This window comes from Hirundo rustica, chromosome 7 (assembly GCF_015227805.2).
Source record: "Hirundo rustica isolate bHirRus1 chromosome 7, bHirRus1.pri.v3, whole genome shotgun sequence".
NCBI classification, from domain to species: Eukaryota; Metazoa; Chordata; class Aves; order Passeriformes; family Hirundinidae; genus Hirundo; species Hirundo rustica.
The window spans coordinates 23,380,840-23,392,288 of record NC_053456.1 but is presented as its reverse complement, the minus strand read 5'-3'; the positions used below and the strand labels follow the sequence as shown (position 1 = coordinate 23,392,288).

Below are 11,449 nucleotides of genomic sequence, written 5' to 3'. Positions count from 1 at the left end.
CTTTCACAGCAGAATGGGAAATCATACGAGTGTTCACAGACAGACAGTGGGTTCAGGGAATATCTTGTTAAATGCTTTCGCATTTAACAAGTCACATTGTCAGAACGTGTACGACCATCCAAATACATGCTGTTTCCAGTCTCCTGTGTAAGAGCCACATTTGCAAACCATTCAGCCAAAGAAATCAAATCCTGTAGCTAAAAGTTATAAACGGGGGGGGAAAAAAAAGTACTTTTTCTGGTTATTGTTTCTTAACATAGCCTATCTCCTTGTTGGTTTATTATTGCAACATAAATGAGAAAGTTGACTTTTATGAATTTGTAAATAAAAATAACTGTTCTCTCTTGAGTGCAGATTATTTGTATCTGTTACAATACACAACACTACAATGGCATTGCTGGCCTTTGGAAAAGCTTGAGAACGTGTTTGTTCCCATTTTGTGAACAATTCAAGTGCTGGGGAGCATGAACTGGTACATTAGTTTAAATCAAAGTGGTTCTGAGTTAAAGTGCTGCACAGCACAATCTCAGTCATGGCCTGGTGCTCCTTTTCTCTTCTGAGATCATAGTGACAGAAGAGCAAGACAGTTTGAATCTTGGGGACTAAGTCTTCAACTGCTGCACCACATTGACCAGATCTGTCCAATCATGAATGTCCTCTCCTTATTATGCTGTTGGTGGTGGTGTGGTGTGGTGTTTTGTGGGGTTTTTTTGTTTGGTTTTTTTTTTTTTTTTTTTTTTTTTTTTTTTTTTTTTTTTTTTTTTTTGACAGTGAGCATTTGAGCCTGTACTAATCATTTCAATGAAAATAGTGCTACAGGTGTGTTACATGATGTGACAAAACATAAGTACTTTAATGCTCAGTACAGAATAAATAAGTTGATATAACAACCTACACAAAGAAAGAAAGAAAGAAAAAAAAAAATGCGTCCTTTCCCAGCTTTGAGGAAGTTTCGTTGCCATCTTCTTCCCCTCAAGAAATAGCATGTCCCAGTGGCTTTGGAGGCACAGCACCGCCGCTCCACTACACATGGCCCTGCAGGAACCGTCTGCCTCCCTGCTGAGTTAATGCCTCCCTGACCCTGATCCGCCGTGTCCTAGGAGAGTTCATTTTCATCTATCTCGCAAGAACTGAAAATGAGCCATAAGCATTTTAAGACCTTATGTAGCACTTTCCCTTTTTATATCCCCTTCCTATGCATTTAATTACTTTCCAAAATCCAAACACATCTGTGTCTATAATAAGCCGGAGGCTCTCTGTTAGCCTGCATCCACGGTGCTGAATTACTTCGAACTTCCAGAGGTCAAAAAGTCCCCTCTCCCACACGGGTGTTCCAAGGGCACCGCAGCGCTCCGCACAGTGCGGTGTCTGCCGTCTCTGCTGCACACATCGACAGCTCTTTAACCCACGGGGTGAGCGACACAAGCGTGTGCTTAGCTGCTGTCCAAGGGCCAGGAGCGTTTAATTCACTGCATTTTCCAGCGGTGCTTTGGGCAGATCTCCACCCCTCAGGAAGGCCGCCAGACCGCTCCCTGCAGCTACACGCGCACCTGACGGGGAACGCGCGCTCGGCAGCAGCGGGGCTTTTCCCCGGGGACGCTCCGCCCGAGGAGCAGCGGGCCGCAGAGGGGCACAGCCCGAGTGCGCTCGGGGCAAACCCATTGCACAGAGGAGCACAGCCTGGGTGCAGTCAGGGCGAACTCATTGCACAGAAGAGCACAGCCCGAGCGCGCTCAGGGCGCACCCATTGCCCACGAACGCCTCCATTGTAACGGGGACTGGCAAGACTCAGCGCGCGCCCCCGCCCCCAAGATGGCGGCGGAGGGGGCGGGGCCGCGCGCGCTCACCCCGCGCCGCCGGAAGTGACGGGTTCGGGCCGTGCGCGGCGGCGGCGGAAGGTGCGGGCCGGGGGTCGCGGGTGGGGGCTGTGCGGGCCGGGCGTGTGCGGGGCTCGGCGGGGCGCCCCTTCCCGCCATCCCCCTGGGATCCGGGAGACCCCCGAGTGCCGCCCGGCTGGGTACTCCCGAGGGTCGGGTGCTCGGGGCCTCCCCCGCCGTGCCGGCGCTCAGCAGCGGGCGGGAGGCCGCGGGCCGGGCGGTGAGGCGGCCCCGCCGGGAGCGCGGCGGGCGGGCCCGTGCCCGGGCCGGGAGCCGTGCGGCGGGGTCGGCGGGCAAGGCCCCGACTGCCCCAGCCGCGGCCTGGCCGCTCGCTCGAGGCCGGCTCTGCCGGTGAGCTCCCGGCCGTGCTGCTGTGCAGCCGCTGTGTGACCGCAGGAAACCGGAACAGACCCGGGAGAGCCTTTTGGTTTAAGGACTTGTGTAAGCATAGCCTTAAAAGACTAAATAAAGGCGCGTGTTCCGGCACCGTGTGTAGTCGGAAGTTCTTGATTGTCTTCTGTGTGTTACAGGTGAAATGGTTTTCATATGCTGAACTCCAGCTTGGATTGCCTCATTGCTGTACGTTGAGAACTTTGTAATAAGCAGGCAGTCAAGATGAAGAGCAGGGTGACACAAGTAAATGTAAGTGTTCTTAAACCTAATTTGATCGCTCAGTTTGAGTTGATCGCTCCCGTGTTACTGGTTTGTAGTTAATATTATGTTAAATAAAACTTCCTGAATGCAAAGCGAGTAATCTCTGTAACAGACAGCAGATAAATGTTTACAAGATAAATGCTACTAGGAGTCAGTAAATTACAGCTCTTTCTAGCTGCTGTTATCCTTGCACTTAAAGTCCCAAATATTGCTGGTGTATAATATTACAATAATTGGTCAAAACTGACTGAATGATGGTGGCTCAACAGCAAATGTAATCATATAGAGGAATGGAGAAAGATTTTGAAAAATTTAACAATGATCTTAAAAGATATAAAGACAATAAGTAGCAGCTACTTTGACGACTGTACGTCATACAATGCATGTTAAAGCTTTTCCTTTTAAAAGCTATGTGACCCATTTCTGAGTGGATGGGAGTGATTTTTTGGGAATGCAAGAAGAAAAAATTTACAAGTGCTGTGTTTGTAAAGTACATCAGGTTGGGACATGTTAGCAGAGCAATATTGTTATGATGCACTGCCTCAAATCAGTGGTATTACTCTGCCTGTTTTTCCAGAGTTGGAACCTGCAAAGGCTTCTTCACTCTTTTAGATCCTACTTTTCTGATTTGAGTGGCTTTAATAGGGATGCTTGAGGGGTAATTCGATACCTTCTGCTGTTTTCTCAGTCTGGTAGGGCTCCCTCATCTGCCACAATAAGCCAGTTAACAAAAGCACACTGTTTGGACACTTTCAGTTAATCGTTTTGATGAAAATGAACAAGGAGGAGGACTAACTTGTGGCAGAAAACCTGGTCACACAGAGCTGAGGGTGACAAGTTCTTCAGCAAACATAGCTGCTTTTGCAAGGAGACGTGATAAATGTCAAACACAGAAACAGCCATAACACTGTTTTGTTTCTGTGAACACTTGTCTTTCTGGTTCTGCTTGGGCAGAGACAGATGATAAAGAACCCTTTAGAATGCATCATCCTAAAAAGACCCACTGCCTTCTTCCCATCTGCTAGATAGGATTTAAATACAGAAACTGTTCTGTGTTATTGAAAGATTTTTATTACCACTTTCATGGAAGCTTAGGATACAGACTGGCATTATATTACTGGACTGGGGGAACAAAAAACCAATTTAAGGACTTTTCTTACCCTTGAATGCATTCAGTGATCTGCTCTGTGGTGTAATGCACATTGAAAGGGGTAGAAAACCTTGGTGAATATGTGAGTTGCTTGTACTGTCTCTGCTGTCAAAGGTAATGTGGCTCTAAAATTAAACAGGTGGGCATAACTCTTGTAGGGATGCACACTCCCAGTGGACAATGTGATGCCCTTGTTTCGTATCATCTTGATGCAGGCAAGAGAATGCTGGGTGTAATTTTAGCAGTGTTAGAAGTGCAGCCTAGGAAAGGTAATACTCTAGGGTATGTTATAGTGGCCTCAAAATTGCAGTTATTGGTTTGCATATATACACACAACCCCCAGTTAAATTTTTGGAGATAACAGCTGCCCTGCTTTTATGGAAGAGGTGTCATTATATTCTGGCCACCCAGAGTTTTAACTGGTTCTTTGGTGGGACAAGAACTGTTGTGCTAGCCTGTTGGTGGAGAGGGTGCTGCAGGGAGGTCCATCAAGGTGTGTAAGGAAATGCTTGTGTTGAGTTTCTGCATCAAGTGAGGTGTTATCTGTTTCACAGTAAGTCACTCTGAAACCATGAGATCATGGTTCTGAAAAATCATAAATTATATTTTAATGGAAGAGATGGCCCTTGCAGTGAAAGTACTCAGGTGACAAATGCTGCTGCTTGACTCTACCAAAGTTGTTTAGAAACATCTTAATGAATATCTTTCTGTGTGTGTTGTAGGTGCTGTCATGTTCTGATTTTTGTATGACTCCATACTTCTAAATGTCGTGGTTCAGCCCATGGGATTTGATGTGAACTGATTAAGTGTGTATCACTTAAACAATCCTGCAGATCTGTCAAGTACATCGATGCAACTCAGATGTTTGTAATGCATGAAACTAGGAATTGACTCATGAGAAAATAAATTGTGATTAGTAAGAGGGGGAACATAAGGAAAAATTACCCCATAAAGGGGATTTTTAGGAGAGAGGAAAGACACTCTTTAAACAAGAAATGGTGGAATTGTGTTTGTGGTATTGCGTGTGGTACAACAAATTGAAATGGCATCTGAAGGAAGGAGCAGGAAAGGCAGAGTACTGGTCCATCTACTGCAGTCTCCCGCAGTAGTTAGCAGCAGATGCCTTCAAGAGTTTAGGAATAGGGCTACTATAAAAGTACTTGCCCGGGTACACTGCCCCTCTCTACGTGTTTGCAGCTTCCTGAACCAGAAAGATTTTTTGGTAACCCTTGTGGATTTTTCTTCAGTGTTTGTTCAGTGCCTTGAACCTGTGGAAGCACTGGAGCTCTGCAGCACCCTGTAGCAGAGGGTCCACCTGCGTAACTGCTTGTTCCTAGAGAGCCAGGAGCCTCTCCTTGTCATACCTGACTGCCTTCAGCTTCATTTGATGGCCCTCCTTGCAAAGGAGTGAGAACTGAAGGCATGGTATGCTTTGATCTGAAGATAGGTGCTCACAGTCATGTTGGGGCTTGATTCTTTTTTTATTTTTCCTCCTTCCCTAAAGCATGGTTCCAATCACGAAAGGAAGGAAAACTACAGTTCCCGACATGAAAGCTTGTCTCCAGAGGACAGGTAGAGTGACTGATTTTTGTATCCTTCAATTCTGTATATATACACCTCACATAGTGAGTTAGAGAAGTTAAAAAAATATCATCATCTTTTTATATATTACCATAACTAAGTGATAAAAAGCAAGTATAGATTTAATAAAATAGTTGAATGTCAATATAACGGTAATTAAATGGATTTGTTACTAAAACAAATTTAGTTAAATTATCATGAGACTTGAAAGTGGAAATTACATGCCAGCTTTTTGCTGGAAGTCACCTATCTCTGATACCACAATTATCATTGTTGGGCAAGATTGCTTTGTGCTGTACAGGCGAAAGTAAGTAGATACAAATGAATACGTGTGTTCCAAGGAATGCAAGCTGCTGAATTTACCATTGGTATTTGATGTTATTACTGTTAAACATTTAATTTCAAATTCTAGGAGCTTTCTTTTACAGTGCTGCTTTGGTTTTTGATAATTTTTTCCTGACAACAAATGATTGTTAAAGTAGTTTTTATTGGAGTGACACTTATTTTAAAACTCACGTTGCAGAATTGGAACACTTCTGCATTGTCACTTTATATTGCAAGTAAATATTAATACCATTGCTTTTCTCAGCCTCTCACTAAAAGTTTTTATGTCTTGTGTTGCGAGTAGGGATATGGAGCGTGATAGGTCTCGGTCTCCATCTCCCAGGAAGAGGAGATACTCTGATGACAGCAGATATGATGAGGAATATTCAAGACGGGAATACTATGATGACAGAAATTCAGATGGAAGGTGTGGAGCCCTTTCTTCATCAGTAATAAAATACTTACTTTTAAAGACTAAAATGTGAAAGCTTTCCACGTACACTTGGGTGTTGAGTGGGTGTTTTTTCTTTTCCCTTTAGAAGGACGGAAAGAGGGAGAGATAGACACTATGAGAGACGGGAGGACAGAGAATATGATCGAAGGAAGCAGAGAAGATACTCCTCACCTGACCGTAGGAGTCCTGAGAGGTCCACGGGCCAGAGCTCACTTGCTCATGATGAGACCACCTCGAAGAAGAAGAAAGAAGAAGTGGATCCCATCCTTACTCGCACAGGTGGTGCATATATTCCACCTGCTAAGCTCAGGATGATGCAAGAGCAAATCACTGATAAAAATAGGTGAGTTCAAAGTTATGGAGTAGGTTTTTTGCTGCAAGCAGAACAGTTAAGGTGTTTAGAGAATGGTGGGGAAAATGGGATCCATTAAGGGTTGTCATCATTGTTTTGAAGGTATGTTTTTATCAGAAGAGAGATAAGAGAATCAGATTAAAACTGCACCTGCTTCTGCTGCAAAGTGTAAATGATAAAGTGAAGCAGGATACCGAATAGCTAGAAATTTTTTGGAACATCTTACAAAGCAACATCTCTCATATCTGTAGAGAATTACACTTTGGTTTATCCTGTTGGTTCAATGATTGTCTCGTGGTTGAATGTATAATTGTGAACAAGTCTTCACGTTTATGCAGTGAATATTTTTAGATTTATTTTACTGATTAAATGAAAATGTGAATGTGTGCTGTATATGTATAAGTTTATTCAGTGCAACTTCAGATGTATACATTATTAATTTGTGATACTTTGTAATAGCTTGGCATACCAGAGGATGAGTTGGGAAGCCTTGAAGAAGTCAATCAATGGTCTTGTCAATAAAGTGAACGTTTCTAATATAGAAAACATCATTCATGAGCTCCTTCAGGAGAATATTGTTCGGGGAAGGTAAGCCTTGGTATTTTAAAATAGGTCTTTTGCTTTTCTTGAGCATGTACGCTGCTCATGTGTACACCTCTGTGTGCTCTGAGTACTGTATGGGTGTCAGATTTTAATATTAACCTTAGGCCATATTGTCCTATTCAGAGTAGTGCCTTGCTTGGGAAAGGGATTGGTGAAATAAAAGAGTGCAACAGATGGTGTGTACTTCCCCTTCTTAAGGTTTACCCAATGTGTTTTACTTGAATGACTTGTACTTTACAGTTGTCACTATTTATTTTTGTAGTGCTTGGTTTTGTTTTGTTTTGTTTTTTCTGGGACAAATAATACTTGTAGCCACTATTTAGCAAAACAAGTTTTACTATAGTTACGTTCCGTTTCTCAATGCCAAAGTAAGTAGGAATAAGCTCCCTCTGTACCTTATATTTAGTACTCTGTAGGAGGTTTTTTTAGGATTTCAGTAGACCACAAGGAAGAGTGTGTACTTTGAAGATTCACATTTGGAGGTTTGTTTTCTTTTTATCCTCATCCACAGACAGTCAAGTAATACAGCAAAAGTCAAATTCTGTGTGCTCCAAAGCATTACAAAATGCAAAATTGAGAGGAGGGGGAGCAAGCCACAGATCCTTTTGAGACTTTCTTGATATTGAACAATAAAAGAACTGTTGTCTTGTGAGTCCTTTGTTTACATTCATTTAGGCTCTAAGTAGTGTGTTATAATCAGATGAAGTTCAGATTAAAAAAGGGATAATTGCAGGATACAAGATGGCTTTTTACATGCTTAGCATTTTGAAGTGTAGCTCTAATATGAACAGTATTTACTGAAAGATCAGGTAACAGTTCAAGAACTTTTCAGTTCAGATTTGTGTAACACATTTTGCAAAATTCTATTTGTGGCATGATAAACCCGGGTTTGAAAATGATCATCTGGTTTCTTCCAGCTATTCCAACTGCACAACACGGTTTCATGTGGTAAGTACTGAATAAAAACATTACATAACTTATTACCAGGGAGGTCTTTAAAACTTACTTATTTTTACAGGGGGTTGCTGTCTCGATCCATTTTGCAAGCTCAGAGCGCCTCTCCGATTTTCACTCATGTTTATGCAGCTCTTGTGGCAATTATCAATTCAAAGTTTCCAAATATTGGTGAATTGATCCTCAAGAGGCTGATACTGAATTTTCGTAAAGGATATCGCAGAAATGACAAGGTATGTGAAATGTAAACGAGCAATGTGCTGTAATGTGGAATTCTGCAGTGTAACTGTGTCAAGTGTGTTCAGAGGAACACAGCCAAGACCAAGGGTTATAGACAAATGAATATCATGAAAGTTTGACAGTCTGTTCTGGATTGATATTGTGATAGTTTGGGGCTTTTTGATTTGGGCAGGGGTGTTTAATTGTAATTTTTTATTTTTGAGTGTACAGTCCTAATTGTGAACAACTACCAGTATCCTTAAATAGTTTCATGACTTGTTTGTGAGATGCATTAATGTCTGGGTTATGAATTTCTTCTTCCATATGTTAAAATTTCCTGGTTTATTTCTTTTGCAGCAACTCTGTCTAACATCTTCAAAATTTGTTGCACATTTGATGAATCAGAATGTGGTATGTTCTTTGTTTCTACTCAATCCAAACCCTATGTGGCTAATTTATAGTTAAAGACAGCAGTGCCCTAAGTCAAGATTCTCTGTCTCTTCTGAAAGTTGCTGAAAGCCTGACTGTGGTGCCTGCTTTAAGCTGTTAGGATCTCTTTGGGAAAGGTACTGCTAATTGCTTTTGCAGTTATCACCACTGATCATTGCACTTAGGCTCCTGAGCTTCCCCAGATTTCATGTGTGTGTTTGGGCCAGTACTCAGGCACGTCTTGATGCAAAGCAAGGATCATTTGAGGCTCTGTCCCACAGGTCTTAAACAGAGTTTTCTCGCAACATGTGTGTAGCAGAAATAAACTCCGTTGCATCCAGATCAAATTTATCTCTAGGCCACTTGTTTATGTGTCAGAAATCAGGATGCTCTGATTTAAATAATGTCCAGAAGCAGTGTCTCAGGAATGTGTTGGGAATGTTCAGCATTTTGGTAAAAAGGAAATTAGCTGAGATGTGCTATTTGCTTATGTGCCTGATCTTGGAAGATCTCATAAAATTATAGATACAATGCACTTAAAATGCAAATGCTGCTTTATTTACTTCTTGAAAATGCATTCTGTTATTTTTTTAATGGCAAATTTTTCATTGCTTGCTTGTTCACTTCAATAAAACAGTGACATTCACTAGAAAATTGGTGTAAATACTGATGGTAAAACTGGATTTGAAATTTTGACTTCCTCTCAAATCAGCTTTGCCCCACTACTGCTGCCTTGTGTGTATGATTATAGCGCTGTGTTGTGGCACCCTCAAAGGCTGGACAGGCCTGTCCAGTAAATGACTGTGGTGATGGTGTAACACGGTACGTTCTAATTCTTTGCTGGTACTCTTTCCACAGGCTCACGAGGTTTTATGTTTGGAAATGCTCACTTTGCTTCTTGAAAGGCCTACTGATGACAGTATTGAAGTTGCAATTGGATTTATTAAAGAGAGTGGGCTCAAATTAACAGAAGTTTCGCCTAGGGGTATTAATGGTAAGTACAGTTAGCCAAAACGTATCTTGGCATTTGTATTAGTAAATCCCTTTCGTATTTACATCTCTCTCTTCTCCAAAGCAATCTTTGATCGCCTTCGACACATTCTGCATGAATCTAAAATCGATATGCGTGTTCAGTACATGATAGAAGTCATGTTTGCTGTACGGAAGGATGGCTTCAAGGATCATCCAATCATTCCAGAGGGATTAGATCTAGTGGAAGAGGAGGATCAGTTTACTCATATGTTGCCATTGGAAGATGATTACAACCCAGAGGATGTTCTTAGTAAGTTAGAAATTAAAGATAATTCCTTAACTGCATTCCCCAAGAAAATAAATTCAAGATTAAATATTAATAGCTTTCTTCAATTTGTGTTTTAAATAAAGATTCTCTTTTATTCTAAAGATGTTTTCAAGATGGATCCGAACTTTATGGAAAATGAGGAGAAATACAAAATGCTGAAGAAAGGTAGAGATATTTCTGTGTGTACACAACAATCACCTATGGCATTTGCTTATTCAGCTGTTGCTGCCAACATTTATTTAACAGTGGGTGATATTTCTGTCCTGTATAAGTCGTTCAGTTCATAGAGCTTTGCTTTGTGTTCGTGCTACTCAGTGTTGTTTCTCCATCTATGTTTCCATGCAGTTATATATGCCTTTTGGCCTCTTGCTCGTTCTGCACCTGAGACAGCCTTTCACTCTTCAGGGGTTGGATCAAGGGGGTTTTTGTAACGAAAGTACTGTGCTCTGTGTTCCATTAATCTGGGATACTGCTCTTCCAGAAATTCTTGATGAAGGCGACACTGAATCTGAAGGAAATCAAGAAGATGGAAGTAGTGAAGAAGATGAAGATGACGATGAGGAGGAGGATGAAGATGGTAAGTGTGTGACTGGCACCTTATGAGCAATTGATTGAGTGTAGATGAAGCAGGAAAGAAAAACTTATCTTCTTAGATGTTTTGCAAAACTGAGATGTTCAGATGTTAAGCAATGTTTTCCTCTTGAGTTATTCTCATATCTAAGTGTTTACTAGCAAACAGTATAAAAGTCTGAAAGGAAGCATTCAGCACATGCAGAAAAGGAAAAACAACTTTGCCACGTCATTCCTGGCAGTATCAGTTTCCTTTGAGAAAACCCTTGCAAACATAAGACATGAAAAAGAGCAAAATGAAAACTTGCTAAAACTTTTCCATACTCTGTCATATTTTTAAGTCACTTTCAAAATTAGGATGGATTTTCTTGACAGCTGTATATACATCCTCCATATCTCACTTGGTTCAGTAAAGCCCTCTTTCTTGATCTTCACTGGGGACAATACTTACTCATTTTCAAAGAATATATTCAATTCCCAGGAAAAAACATTGATGGGAAAGCATAACTGAAATTTTTGTGCACACTGCATGAGTAATGGAAAAGCCAGTCCAGTATTGTTCCTGTAGCATATCAGGAATGGATTTCATTACTAGTTTGGTGGAGTATTTCACAGAAGAGCAGAGCTCCCAGGCTCATGAAAAGCATGAACATTAACATAATTTTTCATTTTTTATGCTTTTACCAAACTTTAAAAAACTGAAGGAATAATGAGTATTTTACAAATGAAAGTGTTCCCCGAGTGGTTTGGTTCAGAATGGATTTTTCTACATTTGCTCCAGGACTTTACAGAATACTGTAATGTAGATGCTACAATTAACAGGAATTAAGAACTACCTGTTAAAATCAGAGATGCTTCATAAAGCTTTGTATAGCTAAATCATGCAGAAAATGGATTGCTAATAATGTTGACAAAAAATGTTAAACCTAGAGGTTGCAGTGACTAAGAAACATGAAATATCTTTAAAAGAGCTACCCTTTTA

The 11,449-nt window shown here is 41.3% G+C and overlaps 1 protein-coding gene across 2 annotated transcripts in view; it reads left to right on the top strand.

Moving 5' to 3' along the window:
• The first annotated feature begins 1,846 nt into the window (after window positions 1-1,846).
• The window catches only part of CWC22 (CWC22 spliceosome associated protein homolog), a 28,223-nt gene continuing 18,620 nt past the window's right edge, over window positions 1,847-11,449 (top strand). The window contains exons 1-12 of one of the 2 annotated variants that reach the window (XM_040070133.2): window positions 1,847-1,898; window positions 2,408-2,519; window positions 5,186-5,253; window positions 5,891-6,013; window positions 6,126-6,383; window positions 6,852-6,980; window positions 8,014-8,182; window positions 8,526-8,579; window positions 9,456-9,591; window positions 9,673-9,879; window positions 10,000-10,062; window positions 10,379-10,474. In XM_040070133.2, the coding sequence (XP_039926067.1) occupies window positions 2,493-2,519; window positions 5,186-5,253; window positions 5,891-6,013; window positions 6,126-6,383; window positions 6,852-6,980; window positions 8,014-8,182; window positions 8,526-8,579; window positions 9,456-9,591; window positions 9,673-9,879; window positions 10,000-10,062; window positions 10,379-10,474 (1,330 nt within the window). In that variant the 5' untranslated portion in view covers window positions 1,847-1,898; window positions 2,408-2,492. Of the gene's footprint in view, window positions 1,899-2,184; window positions 2,319-2,407; window positions 2,520-5,185; window positions 5,254-5,890; window positions 6,014-6,125; window positions 6,384-6,851; window positions 6,981-8,013; window positions 8,183-8,525; window positions 8,580-9,455; window positions 9,592-9,672; window positions 9,880-9,999; window positions 10,063-10,378; window positions 10,475-11,449 lie in introns of those variants that run through there. The other variant, XM_040070134.2, reaches the window with a different exon arrangement.